The 26,462-nt window shown below is 35.9% G+C and overlaps 1 protein-coding gene across 3 annotated transcripts in view; it reads right to left on the reverse strand.

The window, feature by feature from the left end:
* Positions 1-3,459: 3,459 nt before the first annotated feature.
* The window catches only part of Tecrl (trans-2,3-enoyl-CoA reductase like), a 90,625-nt gene continuing 67,622 nt past the window's right edge, over positions 3,460-26,462 (reverse strand). For 2 of the 3 annotated variants that reach the window (XM_029477523.2, XM_029477524.2), the window contains 4 exons: positions 12,480-12,537; positions 8,597-8,682; positions 8,124-8,169; positions 3,460-7,432 (listed from right to left, as the gene is read on the reverse strand). In XM_029477523.2, the coding sequence (XP_029333383.1) occupies positions 7,305-7,432; positions 8,124-8,169; positions 8,597-8,682; positions 12,480-12,537 (318 nt within the window). In that variant the 3' untranslated portion in view covers positions 3,460-7,304. The remainder of the gene's footprint in view (positions 7,433-8,123; positions 8,170-8,596; positions 8,683-12,479; positions 12,538-26,462) is intronic. The other variant, XM_021163921.3, reaches the window with a different exon arrangement.

Raw genomic sequence — 26,462 nt, forward strand, 5'->3', positions numbered from 1 at the left:
AATTGTTTCCTCTACTAGTTCATGTGTTGAATGCATGGCCCTCATTACAATAGGATTAAGAGGCAAAGAACCTAAAGATGATGTCTCTATTGGGAATTAATTAAGTGAACAGGAAAAATTGTTCTCTTGAAGTCAGTTGCTGAGAACCTAGGGAGCCAGCAAAGTGAAGTTCTAGCCTCCTTATATTCTCTAGCTATCAGTATTACCATGCGATTTTTTTTTCTACCTGCATTCCAGCTAATGTTATTGAACCCAAAGTGTGGGTGATGGATGATCTACAGTTGTACTGATAACATCTGAAACCATGAGGCCTTATGCACAAATAAAAAATGTGATGATCTTTTCTACTTACGCTAACATTTCTCACATGATATATTTTTATAGCCTTCAGCACACAAAAACATTTGCTTCACTCAGCATTTCTCAACGGCCTGTTGTACTTGTCCGGATTGAGTTTCTTGTATGAATGGAATTCAGACAACTGGAAAGGATCATGTCACCAAGTTCCTATTAAAAGATAGTTCTATTTTAAATAATTTAAAGAAGGAGTTGCCATAAAAACAAAATACATTTGTCGATGTTGTGTAGTACTATGTATTAGGGGCCAGGAATAGCTGCACAAACCACATAGACCCCAATCTCAGTCATGTATCAATGGTTTACTGAACACAATTCTAAGACTGATTAATCAGAGATGTAGCAGGGAGTCAGGATCAAAAATTCCTAACCCTAGCAATCCCAGTTTTTATCTGGGCAAACAAAACGGTGCATTTGCATCATATCTACACAAAGCAGAGCTGTCTGACCTTTAAGCTAGTAGGCTGGATCTAGAGACCAATAGGATAGAGTATCTTCAAAGCCCACCAGGCTCCATGACCAAGCACAAGTTATTTTGGTCAGCATAAGAAACAATAGGTTAACGTTAGGAGATGTTAAATAAAGATTGAGGGAACAAGTAAGAGGTACCATCAAGGTTTAATATTTAACAGTATGCATCTGTAATCCTGTCTCTAGGAAGTCATCCCAATTGTTTAATGAGATGTTTTAAATGTTAATAATAATAATAATTTATTATAAAGTTATATAATTGAAGCTGTTGTCATTTTATCATTTCTAGATCCCACATTCCCAGTAACAAGAAAAGGAAATGAAGAAGATATGAAACCTTGAGCTCTTCTATGTTTGGTGTCTGTAGGTGTAAGTCATATCATTGTTCTATGATCACTGCTTTCATTACATGGAAAAATTACTAAGGCTTATTTAAGAAATGCCTTGGTTAGAGTATCTAGTATAGTAGGCAAATAAAAATTTCATTTGGAATGCTATCTGATCATGGACTTCTATAGAAGAACATATGTGCTCAGATTGAAGGAATGTGTCACCGTGGCCAGGCCCAAACATCAGCTTTGAAGAAGAGCCCAACTGGATAAGGAGATGGAGGAATGGGAGAATGTTGGGGGGAGGGTGGTACTGGGAGAAGAGGAGGGAATGGGAATGCATTCAGGATGTAAAGTAAATAAATAAATAATAAATGAAGAAAAGGAGAATAGCCCAATTGAACCAAGAAGCTGTCAATTTTCAGCAAGTTATCTGACAGGGTACATTCCATATAGTAAACAAATAGGTTTACAAGCTGAAAACAACTTTAAAATTTCTTTTCACCAGCACAGTCCCATCAATAGATACTAAGTGTGCACAAATTGGAGTACACTAAATGTGTAGGCATTAGACATTTTTCGAATCAAACCAAGCTTTGGTGACTTTATACTGAATTCACCATTACTACTGCATATTTTAAAATCAAACTCAAAACTAGTTAAGATGATTTATAATGTTCTAGAGCACAGACTGAGAATTGTACAGGTTTCAGGTATAGAAAAACTTTTCTTTCCTCAAGTTTATCTTGTGTTTGAATTTAAATTGACCTGTGCATTATTTTTAAGCACTAGCTTGTTATCTGATGGCCATTTGGAAAGTGGCCGTACTGTGAGGCTTCTGACCTAAAAATTGATGGATTATTGATGGATTCATAGAGATACTGGAGCTGCAGAAACTGGTAGGCATTTGAGAGCATGAAGGACATGGCTTGTCCCCAACCTCCCACATTCTCTTTCTTAGATGATTTAAGATGAGTGCTTATACTGTGTCACAGCTCACCTCCATGATGAGAGTTATGAATATCATGGACTCAATATGTGGTCAAATTGTCTTCGTTGTTTTATTCACATGTTTAGCTACCCCCCTCATCCTCACTTATGTAAAAGCCAAAATAAAATTTCACAGTAATAACAAAATAAAGTATTGTTTTATTTGAATATCAGTAATCATATTGACAGTATTTATGAATCCTTTTTTAGGAAATTTTGCAAGGAAAACATTCATATCAGCAATATATTTTTTCTCATGAAAATTTAAAACAAATGCTCACATGATTATTCATGCCAAATACACATCAATAAGAAATCTTAATGTAAAATTAGTATAAATTTTCTATTTTCTTGTATGTAGTATAAATAATTTCTGATATGTAAAGTAGTTTCCTTTGATTTTCATTTGTGAACATTTACCTTAATTACAAACCATATTTGTGCCAATGATGTGGTTCATTGTTAAAAGAGCTTATCACAAAATATGAGATCATGCGATAAGCCCTGAAGACCACATAGAAGAAGAAACCAACGCCCACATGTTCTCTCATGTATACACACACACACACACACACACACACACACACGTATTCATACATTAAAACAAATTTTAAAAATCTTTAATTCCAAGTATACTAAATCACAAAGTAAAACTTAAGTATAATAAATTGTGCTGTTTAAAAGGGACTATTAAATATATCAAAATGTTATTACATTCTAATAAATATGTGTAGAATTTTGTATTTGTACCTGAGTTTTCAAATATTAATCCATGCTATATTCTAAATGAATACATGAGTAATTCAGAAAATTTAGCTGTCAAAATTAGTGATAATTTGGTTACTAGATTAAATTTCCATATCTCTTTGTAGAAGATAGCCGTCAGAAACAAAGGAAAAGTATATTTTAAGGTGAAACCCCCACGAGTTTGAGAACAGCCTGGCATACATAGACAGAATGGAATCTCAGTTATGTAATAAGGAGCTTCTCAAACAAAGAAACAAACAAAGAATACACCCCCCCCCCAAAAGCAAGGCAAACTAGTTACTTCTGTATGTGTTAGATGGGAACAAGTAGACTATTAATTTATTTTCAGAGAGCTGTTGATATCCTTGAGTAGCATACATTTATATCTCTTTGTCTTGTTTTTAACCTACGTTTCATAGAGTTGTTTAGATTCTTTTTTTTCCCAAGACACATTCATTTGAATATGCACATATATGAATATAGCCATAAGTAGTAACAAATTAAAATGTTTAAAATTTAGTTGAACTTTATTTTTATTTTGTTTATGATTTTACTGAGCTAATTCTTTAGGGTTTTAAAGTATAATAAAATTATAATGGTTGGAATCTATGGTAGTAGTATACAGTTATTGAATTAAAATATAAGTAGCATAAAACTTTATCCTTAGAAGTTCTGCGATAGAAAAGGATTGTTAATGTTTTCCTTTACAACATGTTGGAGATCAACATAAAACATATGAAACAAATATATAGAAAAACTAAGAAAGATATTTTATTTATTATTTTATTACAAAATGGATGTTCTATTATTCCTGACTTCCTTTTTGGGGGACTAACACATTTGAAACTTACTTGTTGAGTTTTTATCTAGAGTATCCTTCATTTCTTCCCCGATGTGAAGCTTTCTGATGTGTTCAATAAATATACTCCAAAAACCTTTCACTCAAGGCAAAGACACAGGAACAGATGATGGATCCTCAATACAAAACAGTCTTCAGGCAGACTCAGATTCATAAGCATACAACAGACACACAGGAGGTAGACTCAATCAACAGGTAGGAGACACAGAAGTAGAGAATAAAATGTAGGCTTGACTATGGTTTAAACTGGAAGTGCTTTGACTTCTTTCCTCACTGCAATGCCAATGCATGTTGGTGACTGAGTTTACAGTGAATTGATTTATATAACTCATTCTTGAAAATATCATACAATAAAAATTAATAATTTGTAAATATGGCAGCATAAAATCAAATTACAGTACAGCATGAAAAAAAAACCAAACATATTTTAAGAAAGCAGTTGAGTTAGGCTGTGAACCAGTTCTGTGTGTTTGTATATATGTATGAATTTATTTTTAGAAAATGTCTCTTCCTATTATCACAAGTATAACTATAGGCATATAGGCTATCTTAAGTAGCCAAGACTCTTGAGTGTTGGCACTGTGAGTCTACTCAAGTGGATAGCTTTTCATTGTATATGGGCTCATGTATAGCATTATAAGCTTTCTCACAGTGACCCTCTCTTCCACTGTATAGATGCCTATGGGGTTACCTTAGTCTTGTCTATATAAATGTTTACACGTTTAGTCAATTACTGTGAAAATTGTACCATATGGAGATGTTATAACAAGTAGGGAATTAATTATAGAGCAAAATTGAAATTTCAGCATTCTTCTGAGAAACCACACATCTTTCCAAGCTGGTAGAGTGATGTAATGACCCCAAAGAAAAGAAATCAATTTTGTTATTATCTTGATTCCTTTTAATATATTATACAAATTTTACTTTATTTTGGCACCATATTAGAGGTCTTTGTTTCTTGGTCAATTCAAGAATAGATACTCTTTTTCTCTGGCAAAAGTCACTCTAAGTTAATTGTACGTTGATTTTGTAAATAATTCCAAGTGTCATTTTACAGTTTTCATGCATCATCACTGAAAAGTATTTCAAAAATTAAGTGTGCCTATTAACAAGAAATACTGTCTTTGGAACTTTCTATACTGAGGCTCCTTGAAACCAAGGGTAATTATAAAGTTCTATATGAGTCTGAACAAAATATTAACTTTTAAACAGCCTTTAGAAACTTGATTTTTAATTATTATTGTTATACATAGATGGTACAAGTTATCTAAGGTACAAGTAACTTTAATTGAACCTGTAAAGCAACATTTGCTATATTCTCTTCGAACATATTGAGAAAACCAGAGGATTTTTTGACTTTTTTGTTGTAAACAATATAAATAGAAGAATCATCATTATTAATTCAAGAGAAACTTTTATTTCAGGAGCAAAATTGCTATAATTGACAAAAACAAATAGCTGAATTTTGACCTGAACTGAGACCAGTAATTATAATTTGAGCTGAAACATCTTAAATTTTTGATTCATTCCTAGCAAATGTCAACACACAAACAAAATCAGGAATTTTATAACTTGGCTTACATTTTAGAGACAGCATTTTAATATAGATATAAGCTATAACTTAAATAAACCCCCTTCCTTAAGACTTAGACACCTATGATAATGAGGAGATGGAAAGATTGTAAGAGCCCAGAAATGAGAGAGAACTCAAAGGAAACAGTGTCTTCAAACTCATCAGGCTTATAATGTGAGCTCACAGAGATGAGGCAAAACCCACAAGTCAGCAGATCACAATTCTGAGAGAGGGGTGAGGGAAAGAATAGGCAAAGAGTTGTGGGTATGGACAGGAGAGTTTGGAGAGGAATATATAGAATAAAATTGTTTATCAAAAAAAAAAAAAAAAGACAAGCAAGCAAGCATAACCAATTATACTGCAAGTATAATTTGTGTATTAAATGATACCGGCTAAAGTTTCAGCTGATGCTTCAAGACCTTGTTTTTTTTATGCTTATCTCTCTAGGTACATTATATAATTATATTTGACCTAAATTGTGGCATTTTGAAACCATTACATTTTTGGAATTTCAGGATAACATCTAATTCTAAGCACATATGCATAAACCCTATTGTTTTAGTAGAGTATCTGTACTGTTCCTTCTAAATGCATTCGATTTATTTCCAATTTTATGATGTCTAACAAACCCAGTCATCAAAAGTTTGAGTTCTAATCCACAAACTACTATTTTCAACAACCTTTAAACAGAATGTGAAAAGCTATGGTTTGTCAAGCATTTCTTTAATATATGGAAACTGAAAGATGCTCAGGTTTTTTTTTTTTCTTACTTCTACTTCTACTTGAGAGTGTATCTCTTTTGTTTTGTTTTTCTTTCTTTTGTATGGACTTTGAAGTAATGAGGCAGTAGTATGTTTTACTGTGATATCAGGAACCAATCTGGTCTTGTCTCAAATAGTACTTTTTTCTTCACAAAACCATACCAAACTCACTCTTTTTTCTATATATGAAATACAAAAATAGATCAACAGACTAAGAGCTAAATTAGTCCATGAAAGTGTCATTGGACATACATAATTCACCACCATTTTATGTACTTGCAAATTGTGTGATTGACTGGGTATTTCAGATCAGATATTTATCCCGTATGTTCCATGTAGCCATAGGATAAAACAACAATGTATGAAGTAATCTTAGTATTATTTACATTACTTGAATCTAATTGGTTTTCATTAGTACCTATACATTCTTTATAGTCATATAAACTAGGCCATCTTTTCTTTATCTAAGCCAAGATGTGTCTGTCTATAATGCATTCATATAAATTTTAAAAGAATAAATTTGAGGAATAACAATGCAAATTATTAATGTTTTGAAAGTCTGGGGTCTGCAGTTTCCTGCAGGGAGGTAATAGTGTTTGGGTTGCTATTTTGAGTGTCAAACAATGTAAAACTGGAAACATTTCAATAACAAAAAACAAAAATAAAGATGCCACAAAGTCTAAGGGAATAATAATGGATGTTTCTAAGACGTAAATAGAATATGGAAAGTTCTGAGAAGAACATGAAAATACTAAGCACCAATCCAGTAGGCCAGCCCAGAAGCCTGCTAATTCAATTAATTACCCTATATAATACTGCTATGACATATTAAGGCAATAAGACTATTTTGAGATCAAGCTCTTGCAAATAATTTAATGCTATTTTAATATTTGTATTGATAATATCTGCTTTATTTTTCTCATTCTCATTGTACTAATGTCTTTCCATCATAAACTTGTAGGGACTCTCACTCAAGGCAATCCTCCTGACTCAACTTTCAATATGCTGGTAATCAGCAATGAGTCCTCATGCTTAGATTAATTCCTGCTTTTTATTACCTCTACTTCATAACAGAAATTTAGTGAAATCTCCTTTCAATTTCATTAGAATATTGTTATTAACCAATTGTTGCATTATAATAGGTAATCACTCTCTAAGCCTTTTTGAGTGAATTTATATTCTGCACTTCTTGCTCAGATTAGAATAGCTATATTTACTTATAATATGAGTGGAATTATGGCTGATTTCCTATGAACATATGAGTTGAACTTCTTCCGATATATTTTATGCTTCTTTCGTGCCCACAGAGACATCTGGATGGTCATTAAGATTGTGAAAATACCAACTGAAAAAAACAACAAAACAATCACAATATTATAATCCTGTAGAAAGAAGGAATTCTATTTGAAACACTAAAAAATAATTTCTAATAGAAAACATTTCTCAAATGTTTCATGGTTCCCTATTAAGGTCCTTTTATCTATGGCTTAAAATATTAGAAGTACAAAATCTATTCAAAGAATAAATAAACAAAAGATCTATAAAAACAACTTACATAATACCTTCTCAAAAATTTCTGAAAGAATTCATGTTTTAATAAACTTCTATATGCATATAACTATTTACAAACCTTATATATGTACTAAGTTAATGATAAATTATAACTGATATTTCTTTAAGTATATCATTCAGGTGAACAATATTCCTCTTATATGTGTTAAAATATCAAGTTTTCATGATTGCAAAGTCAACACTAACCAGGTCAAATTTAAAAGATATGCAGACAATTGGTAGCTTCTAATTATATACACAATCCACAAATACATTTCAATTGTATTTCCAACTTTGAATTAAATTTCAGTTATATAGGAACAAATAATTAAAAAATTCAGTATTTTAATGCTAAAAATCACTATCAACATAAAAATGCATACATCATAAAATAGTTAAACATCAGTGACAGTAATTTTTTTCAAAGGCTATTTCTTATATAGGTGTAATCATGTTGATTAATTATCAATAAACATTAAGATTACCTGGAAGTGTCTGGGTCATGACTGTGAAACTAATCCAAGATCCGATCTGTTAAATAGAAATCCCCAAAGTTAACAGACACCTCTGGCTCATCTAGATATGTCATCACTTGTGATCTTAAGTAAGAAATCTGAAAACTCAAAACTATAGAAATGTTATGTATATGAAACAATTACACATAATAACTTTTACACATGAAAGCCATAAAGACCACAAAATATCACAACATTCATAGAAGAAAAGAGCAAATATTTTAAAATATTTGCTAAACTTAAAATTTGAAAATATCTCAATCTGTCATATAAGACTTGCAAATTCCTTAAATATACATATATTTAGGTAAAATATTATTATATCTGTCAATATCTTTAGAAAACCTTTATCTATTGATTGCACATAATATGTTCAAAGCACAAAGTTGTGGGCTCATTATGTTTACAATGCAGTTCATTATTCGCGTATGTAAATTCCATACCTCATAGGTATAGTTAGGACAGGAAACCAGGAAAAACAACCATGTAAAGGGGTTGTAATTTGGACTTGGGAAACAGGCATTGCTACCTTTGGGAAAGAAAAAAAAAATGTCGATTTATTGCAAATACAATTATGTAATACTAAATATTTGAGTACAATCGTGTAACACATGCAAAGTCATCTATTCATAGCAACTGATTTTATAAATTTATCAGAAAAATCCATTTCAAATGTTATGATCTTTTAACTCAGAGGGAATAGCTGTCATTTTCTAATATTTCTACATCTACGTTGATGTAAAATGATGGGATGCATACATATAATACACTATTTAAGGAATTAAATGGTAATTGTAATTATTCAGTACTAGGCAACAGCTGCAACAGCCTTTTCTTCTTAAACTATAAACCATGCAATGCTCATTCCATGGCTTTTTCCATTCTACCAGTGTCAAAGTCTATGTGCTTGAAATTATAAGTACCTCAAAACTCTCTATTAAATAAGTGAAAACCCAAAGGGAACTTGATAAGGATGTCATTTATATCAGATGAATCTGATAGTATCTTGAGGATTATCCTGAATCAGTATAGTTAATACTCAGAAATGTCACAAACATTATTGCAGCTTAGGCTTCAGAACTACTACTTATAACTTCTATTTCTCACACTATCACTTGATTTTCATTAATTTCCTCCTAGTAAATTTTTCTCAGGGAACATTTTGGAAAATAAATTTATAATGACTTCAAGTTGAACTTTGAGATGTGACACTTGGAAAAGAAAATGTGAGTTACAAAATCACTGTATTATTTCTGTAGCAAAATTTAATTAGAAAGCAAATCATATAATCTCATTTAGTTACAAGTGTAAGGTCATCATAAAGTGTCAGTATGCTGTATTCAATAATATAACTGTGGTTGAAATGACAGGAGAGATATATATGAAATATCATGGAGATTTCTTTATGCCTCATTTTATGACAAGAATGAGCACTTTGCTGATTCTCTTAGAAAACTTGTGTAAACACTTTGTATGATGACCATATAGTCAAAAGAAAGTTTATGGAGGAAGCTAATTCAATGAGAAATCATTGCATTTCTGAGGTAAGAAATGCACATGAGATAATTTGAGAAATGCCTCTAGGTAAAGAATGTTTAGTTCATGAGCATGGAATATTGATCAAGTGCTTAACGACCTGTTTGAAGATTACATGATGACTATGTTGCTACAACCACTCCAGTGAAGTCTGTGTGTCAGGCTCAAAAGCTTGGACGCAGTCCTGAGGCAAAAAGTGTCATAGAAACTCAGTCTCCTGGAGCCTTGGCATCTTGTAGCACAAATTCTCAAAACTTGTCCTTGTGTTAGTCAGTGAATGGATCTTTGTGCTTTCTTTCAGTATTGTTTTATTATAGGTGCCTCCAAGGAATGTTTTGTCAAATACCTAAATTAGGTTGAACTTTGTTTGCTGGACTTCACCAATGTCCTAGACAGTCCTTGAGCTGGCCCTGGGCTTGGAATTCAGTAAGAATGTTACCTATTCAGACAAATTGCCTCCAGTATTGAGAGATAGTGAAAGAAATCAGGCATTACTATCTACTATATAGAGTTAGAAATTTCAGGGCAAGCTTAGCAAACTAAGTTTAGAATTCTTATTACAGTTATGTATGGCAGACTGCATTACTTAATAGAAGAAAGTCCCCCACAAAATCACTTAGAATAACAGCTGAGTCACTCCCATATACAGGAGTTTACAATGGTTTAAGAAAAAGATCAGGTTGTGGTTTAAGGAAGAACTAGAGTATTGTATTGTTCGTGAAAAGGTTAGCACAAGCAAACTTCCCTGGAGCATGTCTTTCACTAGGCCCAGAGGAATAGCATAATTAGACATTTACTAAGGGACCCTGGTGGCAGGTTATGTAATAGACTAGTACTGCACCTGAGCATTTTAGCCCTTTCACCTGGCTCCTATAATGGCTGACTTTAGAAAAAGCCACCTTTTATCTCAGTTGTAACTACTGCCTGCTTCCTGCCAGGCTTTATGTATTCATTTCGCTGTTTTGTGTCAGATAACTTCAATATACCTTGGCTGATGTGTCACCTAACGTCTTTGTTTTCTTCTATACGTCTGATGCTCACTTTGAGATATTCAGATATTCAGATACAGCACTCTCTCTGTGTCAGTCTCTACTTTTTGCCAATTCCTTGCCCACCTGAGTACCGAAATCCTGATTCCCCTGGACAGACTGAGTCCAGTCCGCAGCACTATGTCTTGTAAAATATATATAATTATATTGGTAATGATGTATATATATATCATCTACAATATAAACATTTTAAAGCATAAAAATTATTATTTTAATGATTTTCTTCATTTTCCCTCCTAACTTTTGTCACCAGAAAGGACTGCATTAGTTTGAAGTTTATCTGACATGTTTCTAGATTTACATATATATATATATAGAGAGAGAGAGAGAGAAAGAGAGAGAGAGAAAAAGAGAGAGAGTTGCTGTTGATTATAATAATATGTAAGTTTAGGTGCTACCAAATTGATACATTCTCCATTATTGCTTTCTCAAGTTACAATTATTATAGTTTTTATTAAAGGAATATGGCAAGTTTTCTGTGTTTGGGTGTGTCTGTGTATTTCTGTGTGATGCCTGATTTATTCTTTTACCATTCTCCATCTTACTTTCCGAAATAAGTTCTTTCCCTGAACTCAGAGATGTTCACAAGTGATATATGCTTGTATGTAATAATGATGGATGGACAAATTTGGTAAGCTCAATATAAAGATTAGAACTAAGTGGAATTTAGGTAAATATACTTAACATAGTTTAAATATAGTTAAATTTTCAGGTGATAATTGAAAATTAAAAGCAAAATATGCACGATTCTAAGACTTTATTGATAGCAACTGTAGCATAGCTATTTTCTATGAATTGACATCATCTTTGTTACATAGAGAAGGCTGCTGATTAGACTTGAGAATTATTCAAAGTCCCTAATCATCTGGTTAAGATAATAGAAAGAGTAAGCAATTTCTTCAGAGAGAAGACTTCAAGTTTTGCAGTGAGACCCAGAATTGTAGGCTTTTTGAGTTCATACATGCGGGAGTGTGTTTTCCATTGATTAATCTGCTTGAGTCTCACACTGTCCTCTAAGACCCCTCACTTGTATGCCTGCCTGTTACTCCAAAAAAATTTTCATTGATTTTTCCAAAACAGACTCATGTGGGATGATTTCTTTGGTTGTCACGGTACCCTATCAAGGACAAACAAGTGTCTATGCTGTCTTCAAAAAATGTCACAGAGAACTTATAATGAGTGCTGATAACCTGCCATGGGAGGACTAATAATACCCAAGCTAGGGCCAGCATTAACTATGAAGTGAAACAAAGCCCTAAGACCATACTCTTCTGTGAAAGCAGGGATGGCTAAACTGAGACACACTCAAAACCTTTTCCAAATTCTCAATTTCTTGCATCCTTGAGACTACAAAAGTGGTCAATTCATCCTTAGTGAATGTTAGCATCCTCTTTTCTAAAATGCAATCGAAAGAAAATTATCTTGGAAGAAATAGATACAATAAAAATTATAAAAGGAGGGCAAGAATTTGGGAGGGAGATGTGATGTTGAATCCTGGAAGTAGTTGAAAGCATGGAATGAAGGATGATATGAGAAAAGTTTCATGGTCTACAATATAAAAATTTTAAAGCATAAAAATTATTATTTTAATGATTTTCTTCATTTTCCCTCCTAACTTTTGTCACCAGAAAGGACTGCATTAGTTTGAAGTTTATCTGACATGTTTCTAGATTTACAGTGGGGTAAAACATACTAATTATAAAATAAATTGAAAGAACTTTATTAATATAAAAGAATTAACCTGTGTGATTTGGATGAGCCAATACTGTATTGATGAAATGATTTCCGGCTTCACAGAACTGTAAAATATAATAAAGATTTTCAATTAACAAGAAGAAAGTTTACAAAAACATATATCTAATAATAATTGTTTACAGTGAGATAGAAATTCCAAAGATATTCCTCACTATGTTGATAACAAGGTTCCAACATCCTTATTAGTCTGTCAATGTTTTTAACATGTTCTCTGGGTAGTTTTCTTAACATAAACCTATTGTATATGCAGCTAAAGATCGATTTAATACTAATATACAGTCTAAGTTCATTAACATACAAAAGCATAGCTCTTAATGCAATGATCACACTTAGATACCCTGTTGGTTTCAGTTCACTTTCTGGGTTAATTGCAATAAGGAGCAGCCTCTAGGTTGTGGCATAATAATTCTTCATTGTCATTAGCCTGGTTTCCAGTGTTGAAAGCACAGCAAATGAAGCAGAACCAGGTAAATGATGAACAGTTTGGTTGGGTAAGTAGCAGATAACATAGCTAAAAATGAAGAATGGGTAAAAACAAATGTGAGAAGAACATTAAAAACAAACCATTCCTTATATATTGTCATTGTGGTGGCAGTGACGCGAGGAACAATATCATGGTCATTTTATGTGATTGGAATTTAAATGGTCTTGGAAAATAAAATAGATTTTACTCTTTATATGAAGTCAATGCAGCTATTATGACTAGTAAGTGGAAATTCTAATGGAGTTTACATTTGAATTAATTTTAAAGAAAATTTAATCATTATTTTGTGAGTTGATAAAATCCTTCATAAGACAATTAATTATTGGAAGATAATGTTAGGATGATTATTTAACTGAATAATTTCAAGATATTAATTATTTAATAACCTATTATTTTATTCAGTTAATCTATGGATGAATATGGAATAAGAAACTGACAATCACTATTGTATAAAACAGAATTGTGGGAGTGGATGTGCTTAGTTTTTTTGTTCAATATTATGCCTTTTTTAAGGAAGAGGAGGAGACAGAGGAGGAGGAAGAGGAAGAGAAGAAGAAGGGGAAGGAGGAGGAGGAAGAGGAGGAGGAGGAGAAGTAGGAGGAGAAAAGGAGGAGGAGGAGGAGGAAGAGGAGGAGGAGCAGTAGCAGCAGAAGGAGGGGGAGGGGGAGGAGGAGGAGGAGGAGAAACTCTAGTCAACAGATTTCAAACAAAGGAAGATTTTTCACTTTTGCTTCTAGAATCCACCCCATTATCATGGTTTATACAATATGTTAATTGTTTGCAAATTCATAGAATTATCACAAATTATTTTGTGAGTTTTAAACACCACACATTGTGTTTAAAGACCCCAGAAAGTAGAGAACAGGCACTGGCATGAATGAAACTTACTTATGAGAGTTCTTTTCTTCAGGAATTTTTTATACATTGCCTTGGTATTATGTAGCTTAAATATTTAAACAATGATATTCTCATAGTAGTTGCTGATTTTAGTTTAAATCATTACTCTGTCTCTGGTGAGATGGCTCAGTGGGTAAGAGCACCTGACTGCTCTTCCAAAGGTCCAGAGTTCAAATCCCAGCAACCACATGGTGGCTCACAACCATCCGTAATGAGATCTGGCGCCCTCTTCTGGAGTGTCTGAGGACAGCTACAGTGTACTTACATATAATAAATAAATAAATCTTTAAAAAAATTATTTCTTTTAATTTAAATGATTATAAACTCTTTATTAATTTTACTTTGTAGTTTTCCAACTTCACATTATTTAAAAATGCTTTGTCTACATGGATAAGATAAATTGAATTTTAACCACTGTTTTCTTATATGTAGCTATATGGTTATTACTAATATAAGTTTTTCAGGTGATTTGAGATGGGATTAAAACAACAAATGAGCTACTCTTGAATTTAAACTTGCTCTTTTCTTTAAAAAAAAAGGAAGTATGAAATTATATGTATTGATTCCAATCATAATCATGCTGAAGATGAAGGTACTGGATAATTTTATTTATTTTTGCTACATTAGTACACTATACAAAATTTCTCTGGACTTTCTGGCTTAATACATCAAGCCCAAACTCTCTGCCTTTATTACAAGCTGTGAATATGATTCTATGCATCCTCTTGCCTAATCAAGTACATGCTTTTTATGCTTGAGGTATTTCTATGCTTTTAAAAGGCAAACACCACTAGATACAAACAGCTCCCTTTTCCAAGACTACTTGCATTTTATCATAACAAGGAGAGAAATCCCATCTGAATAGATAACAAATGTTGATACTAGAGACAGAAGAAATACATTAGAGTAAAGAACTATTTGAATACTTAGCAAACCTGCAGGAAGTTCTGTTTTCTTTCTGGTTTGTTAATAACTAAATATTCTAAGAAAGGCATGAGAACACCCATTGTCAGTGAAATGCTACCTATTCAGAAGATTGCAAACCATGACTGCGTTTACAAAATGAAAGTAAATGGAGTTGAAATGAGATTTTAAAAACATATTTTGAATGCAAAGCAATCTGTTTTAGAATTTTGATTCTTTCCTTTTTGTACTTTTTGAAGCAGGTTGATTTTAGAGAATCAAGAATTGTAGTAGATACATGAAAACATTAATATACAGTGTATTAAATTTAGAGCAGATGAAAAATACATGAACTTCAAAAGAAGAATAATTCTAAAATCTATATTGTTTCCTGGATCTTATTCTTATATTTCCCTCTGAGTGTACGATTCTTATACATATTTAAGAGGTCAACATTATATTTAAAGTTTGAAAAAGCAAGCAATAAAATACTTCATAGACTGTAGCATTCATTTAGTGAGGTCAAAGTAAATGTTTTATCAGAATTATTTCTCCTGACCTTTAAATATATTTTATGGCAATGTCATGTAACTTATGATAATTTTTCCTAAAGTATTATGTAACAATATTTCAGTAGAAAGAGGTGAAATGGAGCAAGAGGATTAATTATAACATATAGTAAAGCAATGGGCTATCCTTTCCTGGGATAGGGAATCAAGTAAATCAAGAAACACTGTAATACCATTCAACATGGTTTGAAATTGTCTCACCAGCTAGTTGGCTATTCTACATACCAACAAAAGCAAAAATAACTTTTAAATAAATTTTAAAGTTTTATATTCTATAGTACATAAAACAATGAAGAAAAATATAAAGTTTTGCAAAAATTATTATTAGAAAACTGCAATTGAGGTACACATTGTCATTAAAATATACATTAATGAATACTTGTCATTATTTACCCTTTGATCATTCTACATAATAAATGACTGCACTATGTTCTGTTAGTTTAATTAGAGTTAATTTACAATGTTATGGACATATAATGAGATGATAATTAATTTCTTTACAAATAAAATACACTTACAGCATTCATATCATAATAAAATACTCATACACGTTTGTTCATTTTTATAAATGAATAAACAAACTATCTTTGAATTATCCAATCTTTTTGCAATAAATTCACATATTCTGAATTTAGATTATATATGCAAAATTATTCAGGTCATTAAATGTTTTGTCCTGGATTATTATTCATTACCTAAGAATGAGTAACAAATGTTTGTAAATTTAAATCTGTCTGGCAAACATTTATTATTATTATTATTATTACTATTATACTTACTTATATCTTCATGATTAAATCTATATAGGCAATTATATAGTATATATTTATAAATAACGTATAGAAACAATAAATAAATACTACTAAATATTATTTATTACTTATTAATATTTTTACAAGAATATTCTGAGACAACAATTCTCTTTAATTGTCAACATGATTTATATTGTGAAGAGGTTCAGTGAAGATTGACTTCTAATTTACTAGATTTGATTTGCTGTTGTGTAAATTTATATTTATTGTTTTCAAATTTAAGAAAAAGTATAAAATTCTCCAATATCATCTCTATGTACCTATCCACTTCATTATAACTGGATTATATTTACCATTTTGAGCATTGAGTTAATTCACATTAGCTGGTTGGATTTCACCAATTTCACCTGGATTTTATGCAAGGTAAAATTGATGAATGTATATGAAAATGTCAATAATCAGCTGACAAATAAAGAGAAAAACAAGTCAGTTGCGTGTTTCAAGTTTTTAGAATTTTGCTTATGTCTAATTATGTACTGAATTAAAATGCTTCTAATACAATTTTTTGAAAACCTATATTTATCTTTAAATGTTTATTTTTGCACTTGCTTTTAATATTTAACAGAAAATTAATAGATTATAGAAAACTGGAGATATGTAATAAATCAACAATAGCGCATTAAGGGAATAGTGTGAATAATAAACCAAATACAAAAATGTAATTATAAACATGTTGCAAAAAGCAGAGGACTGCAGTTAGACAAAGGATAAAAATCAGAGCAAATAACCAGAGGTGAACACCAACACCAAACAGAACCCTAATTATGTCCAGGCTGAAACGTTGTTGTTGCTTTTGTTTGTGAACCCATTACTTCCAGTCCCAAATATTTCTGAGTAGTTAATAGTGGAAAATTAGTTTTAAAACCTTTATACAAAATGAAGCTATGAGGCTATTCATGTAGGAACAATGTATAAGTATGAAAATTAAATGTTTAGTATACTTTAACCACCTTTTTGAAATTCTAAAAATAAACAATCTATCATATTTACTGCATAATAGATAATTGTATCCTATTCTGTGCACATTTGTTGATTTATTTCATTTTATTTTGGGGGGGGTGGATTCGAGACAGTGTTTCACTGTGTAGCCCTGGCTGTCCTGGAACTCATTCTGTAGACCAGGCTGGCCTCAAACTCAGAAATTCGCCTGCCTCTGCCTCTTGAGTGCTGGGATTAAAGGCATGTGCCACCACTGCCTGGCGGAATTTTAAAATAAAGTTGAACACACAGTAGGTGAACTTAATAACAACTGTGAAGTTAATATAAACACATAGTTTGTCTCCTGGAGTGACTTATTAAAAGGGAAAGAATTTTATGTACTGTGGAAAGCCGTGCAGTGAGCAATCGCTGTGGAGAGCCATGCACGTGCTGTGAGCAATCACCATTATAAGATGGCGCTGGCCTCCGCTGTGACTAACTAATAAACAAGCTTTGTGTGCAAGTGCAAGAGTGAACTCACTCCTAGTCACTGCCCATTCTCAGGGTGTAATAGTGGTGTGATGGGTGAGCAATGAATCAAGAGCTGTCACGCCACATCAGGTGCTGAAACGTCATGGCTGAGTGCTATATAAGGGACTCCATTTTCTGGGGTCGGGATCTTCCTGAGAAGTAAGCAATAAAGCTTTGCCGAAGAAGATTCCAGTTGTCCTGAGTGTGTTCTTGCCAGCGGGGACAAAATCTCGGGATACGTGGCGCCGAAGACCCGGGGACTTTATACCATCACACTGGCACAAGGAAGATCCCTCGTTTGCGGGGCGGAACCAGAACTGTGGGACATTACAGCTCTGCAAGGTAAGTATAGTCTTGAAATTTCTCCAGAGTTAGATGCCCTTTTGATTGTTTGCACAGCGATTGCACTTTCCCTTTCGGTTTCATTTTGCTTCCACCACTGGAACTGCTGACTGGTTCCCAGTCGCAGTCAGGCTCGGACAGCACCTGGACAGTGCCTGGACAGTGATTAGTTTCAGTCACGATCAGGACTGGATAGCGGCAGTATGGGAATTTCTCACTCTGTAGTAGTGGCGTTAAGGTCGGTCCTGAAGCAGTGTGGCCTAAAAATCGCCACTAAGAGTATAGAGGCATTTGTCAGGGAGGTAGACCGTGTGGCACCATGGTATGCTTGCTCAGGTTCGTTAACTGTCACCTCTTGGGACAAACTGAAAGGAGATCTAGTTAGGGAACAGCAGAACGGCAAACTTAAAGCAGAGATCATGCCGTTATGGAAATTGGTGAGATCATGCTTAACAGATGAGGATTATCAGCAGATGGTAGAAGCAGGGCAGAAGATTTTGGACGAAATTCAAGACAGTCTATCAGAGGCAGAGTGGGGAGAGAGATTGAAAGTTGGGACGAAACAAGGTGCACCGAAGAATTTAGGCCTTTCCACGGGCCTTGAGCCCGAGGAAAAGAGATATAAAGGAAAGAATGCCTTGGGAGAGATTAGAAAAAGGGATGGAAAGGGAGAGAAGAAGAGAGAAAGAACTGGAGAGGCACATAAGGAAAGGAGCCTCTACCCGCCATTAGATGAGTTCAAGGCACTAGCTGTCAGTAGCTCAGAATTGGATAAGGAACTTAGCTCCTCTGAGGAGACAGACTTAGAGGAAGAAAGATACCAGCCAGATGAAAGACAAGCTAATCAGTCACAGAATAACATAAAGAAAGCAAAAGTAGCTAGAGACAAATGTCAAATCACTATGTGATCTTCAGATCCGCAACCTCTGGGTCCTAGTACACCTCCGCCCTATGTGCAGAGGTATCAATCAGACTCATTCATTTCAAAAGAGGAACAGAGAAAAGTGCAGCAAGCATTCCCAGTCTTCGAAGGCGCAGAGGGCGGACGCGTTCACGCCCCAGTGGAGTATATACAGATTAAAGAGCTAGCAGAGTCAGTTCGTAACTATGGAGTCAATGCCAACTTTACTGTAGCCCAAGTCGAAATGGCTTGCTACTCTGGCAATGACCCCCGCGATTGGATGACTGTAGTAAAAGCTGCATCTCCTAACATGGGAATGTATTTAGAATGGAAAGCTTTGTGGCAAGACTCCTGCCAAGCACAGGCAAGGGCCAATGCCAATGTTGAAGGGGACCAAGGAACATGGACTTTTGAGTTGCTTACAGGTCAGGGACAACACGCTAATAACCAGACAAATTACCATTGGGGAGCTTATGCTCAGATCTCAGCTGCTGCAGTTAAGGCATGGAAGGCACTCTCTAAGAAGGGAGAGGCAAGTGGGCATTTGACCAAGATCACCCAGGGCGCACAGGAGTGATTCTCAGATTTTGTGGCTAGAATGACAGAAGCGGCAGGGAGAATTTTTGGGGACCCAGAGACAGCTATGCCTTTAATTGAACAGTTGATCTATGAACAGGCTACCCAGGAATGCAGGGCGGCTATTACACCTAGAAAGAGCAAGGGACTGCAGGACTGGTTGAAGGTTTGCCGTGAGCTTGGAGGGCCAGTCACTAATGCAGGTTTAGCAGCTGCCATTCTACAAGGGCAAAAACGCCCTGACATGGCTGAGCTCAAACTCTGCTATAATTGTGGCAAACCGGGACACTTAAAAAAGGACTGTAGAGCCCTTGTCAAAAGGAGAGCACCAGGACTGTGTACTAAGTGTGGAAAAGGATATCATTGGGCTAGAGATTGTCATTCAGTCAGGGACATTCGAGGCAGGCCCCTGCAGCCAGGATTCCCTCAAGCAGTAGATAAGGAGACCATTCCAAAAAACCAGTACAGGGCCCTCAGGTCTCAGGGCCCAAAAACATATGGGACCTCGACAGGCAAAAGGTGGACCCCACAGTCCGCAGGGCAACAGAAGGATCAGCTGGGTTGGACCTCCGTACCACCACCCGATTCATGCTAATGCCCCAAATGGGGGTGCAGCCTATTCCTACTGACTATAAAGGACCTCTGCCATCTGGGAGTGTTGGCCTAATATTGGGCCGGGCCTCCCTTACCTTACAAGGTCTTATTGTTCACCCTGGAGTCGTAGATCAAGACTATGAAGGGGAACTTCAAGTTCTCTGTTCCTGTCCTCAGGGTGTCTTTTCTATTTCACAAGGGGATAGAATAGCTCAGTTAATAATTTGGCCAAGCCTACATGGCTGTTTTCCTTCCTCTGGTGTCCCTCGAGCTACCAGAGGGATTGGTTCTACTGGAAATGATTCTGCTTACTTAGTGATGCCTCTTGACTCCAGGCCATTCTTAGAATTAGTTATAGAAGGAAAACAATTTAAAGGGATTTTAGACACAGGAGCAGATAAAAGTATCCTTTCTTCCCAATGGTAGCCAAAAACTTGCCCCGTTACTCAGTCATCACGTTCTTTGCAAGGTTTAGGTTATCAGTCCTGTCCCACTATTAGTTCCCATTCTTTGAGCTGGACAGCTCCTGAAGGTCAAACAGGACGATTCACTCCCTATGTTTTACCACTCCCAGTAAATCTCTGGGGGAGAGACATCTTACAGGCACTAGGACTGACCTTGACTAATGAATACTCGCCACAAGCTGTTCAAATAATGAAGAAAATGGGCTATAAAGAAGGAAGGGGATTAGGGAAAGGAGAGCAGGGTAAACTTGAACCTATCCCTCAAAAAGGTAATAATGTGAGACAAGGTTTGGGTTTTTTCTAGGGGCCGTTGAGGGCTCCATGCCCATACCATGGCTTACAGAGGAAGTTGTATGGGTTCCTCAATGGCCTCTCTCCTCTGAAAAGTTAGAAGCAGCTACAAAACTAATTTCTGAACAGCTACGCTTGGGTCATTTAGAGCCCTCTACCTCACACTGGAATACACCTATTTTCGTAATTAAGAAAAAAATCTGGCAAATGGCGCTTATTACATGATCTTAGAGCTATTAAAGCACAAATGCGTCTATTTGGACCAGTTCAGTGAGGGCTACCATTGCTTTCTGCCTTACCCAAAAATTGGGAAATTATAATTATAGATATTAAAGATTGCTTTTTCTCTATACCTTTATGCCCTCAAGATAGGCAAAGATTTGCATTTACCATCCCAGCCATTAATCATTTAGAGCCGGATCAAAGATACCAATGGAAGGTCCTACCTCAGGGGATGGAAAATAGTCCCACCATGTGTCAACTGTATGTGCAATTGGCACTTAAGTCAGTTAGAGAGCATTTTCCATCATTACAGGTAATAATTTATATGGATGACATTTTGATTTGCCATAAAAATTCACAATTATTGCAAGATGCATACCCTATATTAATAAAAACGTTAGGGCAATGGGGATTGCAGGTGGCCACTGAAAAGGTGCAAGTTGCTCGAATGGGAGCCTTCCTAGGGTCACTCATTTATCCTGACAAAATTGTTCCTCAAAAATTAGAGATTCGCAAAGATCAACTACATACCTTGAATGATTTCCAAAAATTGCTAGGAGATATTAATTGGCTAAGACCATTTTTGAAAATTCCATCAGCAGAATTAAAGCCCTTATTTGACATATTAGAGGGAGATACCCACATCTCCTCCCACAGAGCACTCACCCCAGCTGCATGTCAAGCTTTACAAATGATAGAAAAGGCCTTACAAGATGCTCAATTACAACGCATTGAGGAGTCAAAGTCATTTGAATTGTGCATATTAAAAACTGCACAGTTACCAACAGCAGTCTTATGGCAAAAAGGACCCTTATTGTGGGTCCATCGTAATGCTTCCCCTGCAAAAATCATTGAGTGGTATCCTAATGCAGTTGCTCAACTTGCACTTAGGGGGATAAAAGCAGCTATTACTTATTTTGGGAAAGAACCTCATATGCTAATCGTACCTTATACTTCTGCTCAAATTCAAACCCTGGCAGCAACAACTAACGATTGGGCAGTCTTGGTTACCTCTTATTCAGGACAAATTGATAATCATTATCCAAAACATCCAATTTTACAATTTGCCTTAAGCCAAGCTATAGTGTTTCCAGTAATAACAGCCAAACACCCACTTCCGGATGGGGTAGTAGTGTATACAGATGGATCCAAATCTGTCATAGGTGCATATGTAGTAAATGGCCAAATAACATCTAAACAATATAATGAGACATCACCCCAGGTTGTAGAGTGTTTGGTAGTTTTAGAGGTCCTTAAAACTTTTCTGGGACGGCTCAATATTGTATCTGACTCTTCATATGTGGTCAATGCAGTTAATATGCTTGAAGTTGCTGGCTTAATTAGACCCTCTAGCAAGCTTGCTCACATTTTTCAGCAAATTCAGTCAGCCTTGTTACATAGAAGACATCTTGTGTATATTACTCATGTTAGGGCTCATTCTGGCCTTCCTGGCCCCATGTCTCATGGAAATGACTTGGCAGACAAAGCTACTAGAATCGTGGCTGCTGCTCTGTCCTTGCAGGCAGAGGCTGCAAGGGAGTTTCATAAACGCTTCCACATGACGGCTGAAACATTACGCCGCCGTTTCACTTTAACTAGGAAAGAAGCTCGTGACATTGTCACCCAATGTCAAAACTGTTGTCAGTTTCTGCCTACTCCTCATGTAGGGGTAAACCCCCGAGGCATCAGACCATTACAGGTCTGGCAAATGGATGTCACTCATATTTCCTCCTTTGGAAGAAATCAATATTTACATGTTTCCATTGACACCTGCTCTGGTGTTATGTTTGCTACACCTTTAACAGGTGAGAAAGCCTCTAATGTTATACAGCACTGTTTAGAAGCATGGAGTGCTTGGGGCAAGCCCACAATTCTTAAAACTGATAATGGGCCAGCATATACCTCTACTAAATTTCAGCAATTTTGCCATCAAATGGATGTCACTCACTTGACTGGCCTTCCTTATAATCCTCAAGGACAAGGCATTGTGGAACGTGCCCACCGTACACTTAAGTCTTATCTTATAAAACAAAAAGGGGGAGTTGATGAGACTCTGCCCTCAGTGCCAAGAGTAGCTGTATCTATGGCACTCTTTACATTTAATTTTTTTAATCTTGATGAGCAAGGTCGCTCTGCAGCTGATCGACATAGCTCAGACCCTGATAGACCAAAAGAAATGGTCAAATGGAAGGATGTCTTAACTGGTCTGTGGAAAGGCCCGGATCCTATTTTAATAAGATCCAGGGGAGCTGTTTGTGTTTTTCCACAGAGTGAAGACAACCCATTTTGGCTTCCGGAACGACTCACCCGCAAGATATTCATCAAGGATGGTGCAGAAGATGCAGACCTCCCGAGGACTGCTCCTGATCCTGACAATGCTGAACTTGTCTCAGGTTCCTAGTATGAGGGGCGAACAGAGATGGGCCATTCTCTCGACTTTCCCTAAACCAATGCCAGTTCGCCATAATGCTATAGTTTTTCCAAAATTCTTTACTACTAATAAAACATTAGATTTGCCATATCTACCCTATGATCCCACCCAAGCACCATTAGGGGAAAATCGCTCTTTATTAGAACAGGGTTCTTTATGTTTTCAAATTAATGGACCAGGAAAATGTATCAACCTCACAGCTCGAGCTTTGGGGAAGTTTAATGAGCACTGAGGAGGTTGGGTAAGCACAACCCAAGACACTTCCAACGCAGATATAACCTTTACCAATCGGACCTTTTGGCAGGAGGCAATTTGGGTTAATTGTACATTTCTACCACCTAACTTTTCAGACAAAGAACGTCCCCACCAACCAAAAATAGCCCCTCATTGTAGCTTGGAAGATGAAGGGCTGATACTGCCTTGGTCTGATTGTCAATCCTCCATCACTCGTTGGGCAGATCAGAGTAAAACCTTTCCTTTTCTCCCAACATGATAGATGATCCAGAGAAGGAATTTGTTATGAAAGAGGGACTTTTCATACAGGACTTTAGAATGCATCCCTTTCACAAGTGGGTGCTTTGTGGAGTCAATGGCAGTTGTACAGAACTCAATCCTTTGATCTTTATCCAGGGAGGAGCAGTTGGAAAGGCTTCTTTTACTGGCATCTCAAGATTTGCTCAGTATTGGGGAATACATGCTGCCTCCCAGGACTCTTATGGATATACTAATACCAGTGTAGAGATCACTGGATTCAATAAAACTTTGGTAAACCAGATTAATTATCCATCTACCCCAGTCTGTGTTTACCCCCCTTTCTTGTTTATTCTTTCAAATGATTCATTTGAAGTCTGTTCCAATGATTCTTGTTGGATTTCTCAATGTTGGGACGTAACAAAGAACACCCGTGCCATGGTAGCACGGATCCCACGTTGGATCCCTGTTCCTGTGGAAACACCCTCCACCTTATCTCTGTTTCGACAAAAAAGAGATTTTGGCATTACTGCTGCCGTGATCATAGCAATTTTAGCCAGTGCAGCTGCTGCTACAGCTGCAGGGCATGCTATGGTTAGTTCGGTTCAATCAGGCACAAAATTAAATCAGCTTTCAGCAGATCTGGCTGATGCCATCACTGTCCAAAATTCTGCTAGTACCAAGTTAAAGGGAGGGCTGATGATATTGAATCAGCGCCTTGACCTGGCAGAAGAACAGATAGGAGTTCTATACCAGATGGCCCAGTTGGGTTGTGAAAGAAAACTGGAAGCCCTGTGTATTACCAGTGTCCAATATGAAAATTTTACCTATGCATCTAATCTGTCTAGACATCTTTCCTTGTATCTTGCAGGAAATTGGTCTGAGGGATTCGATGAGACTCTTGAGGCCCTGAGGGTGGCAGTTTTAAAGATCAACTCAACGCGAGTGGACCTGTCGTTGACAGAGGGCCTCTCCTCCTGGATTTCATCTGCATTTTCTTATTTTAAGGAATGGGTGGGGGTGGGTTTATTTGGTGTTGCCACCTGCTGTGGACTTGTGTTCATGCTCTGGTTGGTTTGCAAGCTCAGAACCCAACAAACACGTGACAAGGTTGTGATAGCTCAAGCACTTGCTGCCATTGAGCAAGGCGCCTCCCCCGAAATCTGGCTATCTATTCTCAAAAATTAGTTGACATTGGTGGCTGGCCTCTTTTGTAGAGTTCGCCCTAGGTCATTTAGTAGTTACTGTCACATAGCACTGCAGTATCCAGGGACGGGCAACTTTCCTCATGCACAGATCATCCTAAGACACGGGGCCCAGTAGTGATAGGGTTACCCTATGACAGGAAAGGCTGTGACATTGGAGGAACGACCTAAGACAGGAGCCACAGCAGATGGGCATAATTACACAGACCTAGTCTAGCCTCAATTTAATAAAATAAAAAGGGGGAGATGTGGAAAGCCGTGCAGCGAGCAATCACTGTGGAGAGCCGTGCCCATGCCGCGAGCAATCACCATTATAAGATGGCGCTGGCCTCCGCTGTGACTAACTAGTAAACAAGCTTTGTGCGCAAGTGCGAGAGTGAACTCACTCCTAGTCACTGCCCATTCTCAGGGTGTAATAGAGGTGTGATGGGCGAGCAACGAATCAAGAGCTGTCACGCCACATCAGGTGCTGAAACGTCATGGCTGAGTGCTATATAAGGGACTCCATTTTCTGGGGTCGGGATCTTCCAGAGAAGTAAGCAATAAAGCTTTGCCGCAGAAGATTCCAGTTGTCCTGAGTGTGTTCTTGCCGGCGGGGACAAAAGCTCGGGATAATGTACTCAGATCAATTTTTATCAAATTCAATGGAAAAGCATATTTGCTTATATGAAATAGTGGGGAAGAAAAATTATGGTGAGAACAGTTTAGAAAGATGCAGTCCTTGGTTCAATACTCAGTACCACTAAGTAAGTCAGGTGGATGCTGGCTCTTTCTGTTGTTGAATGAATAAAGTTATAAGCTTTTTAAAAAAGATTCATTCATTTATTCATTTTTATGTATATGAGTGCACTGTAGCTGTGCAGATGATTGTGAGCCATCATGTGGTTGCTGAGAATTGAACTCAGGAAATTTGGAAAAGCAGTCAATGCTCTTACTTGCTGAGCCATCTCTCCAGCCCCATAAAGTTATAACTTAATGAACACTTTTGGATATTTGTCTATTGTATTTGTGAAAATGTTTGCTCTTAGAGGCTTGCAAATTCATAAAAGTATGGATGATAAGAAGGATCATGGACCCTATCTTTTAACTGTTTGCTATATTTCCAATAATTCTGGTTATCTGTTATAACTGACAGCTAAATACTTAACAACTAATGTGTAAATTATATAAACTTATTTATATACTATACCACGTTTTGTGTAAATGTACAAATTATATACATTATAAAATAGATATTTTCTTTTTAACTTTTATTTATTTTTATTTTATGTGCAATAGTGTTTTGCCTGCATTCACATTTCTGTGAGGGGGGCAAATCTTGGAGTTATAGGCATCTGTGAGCTGGGTTTTGAAACCAC

Source organism: Mus caroli, unplaced genomic scaffold (genome assembly GCF_978045245.1).
Source record: "Mus caroli unplaced genomic scaffold, Mus_caroli_1 scaffold_4, whole genome shotgun sequence".
NCBI lineage: Eukaryota > Metazoa > Chordata > Mammalia > Rodentia > Muridae > Mus > Mus caroli.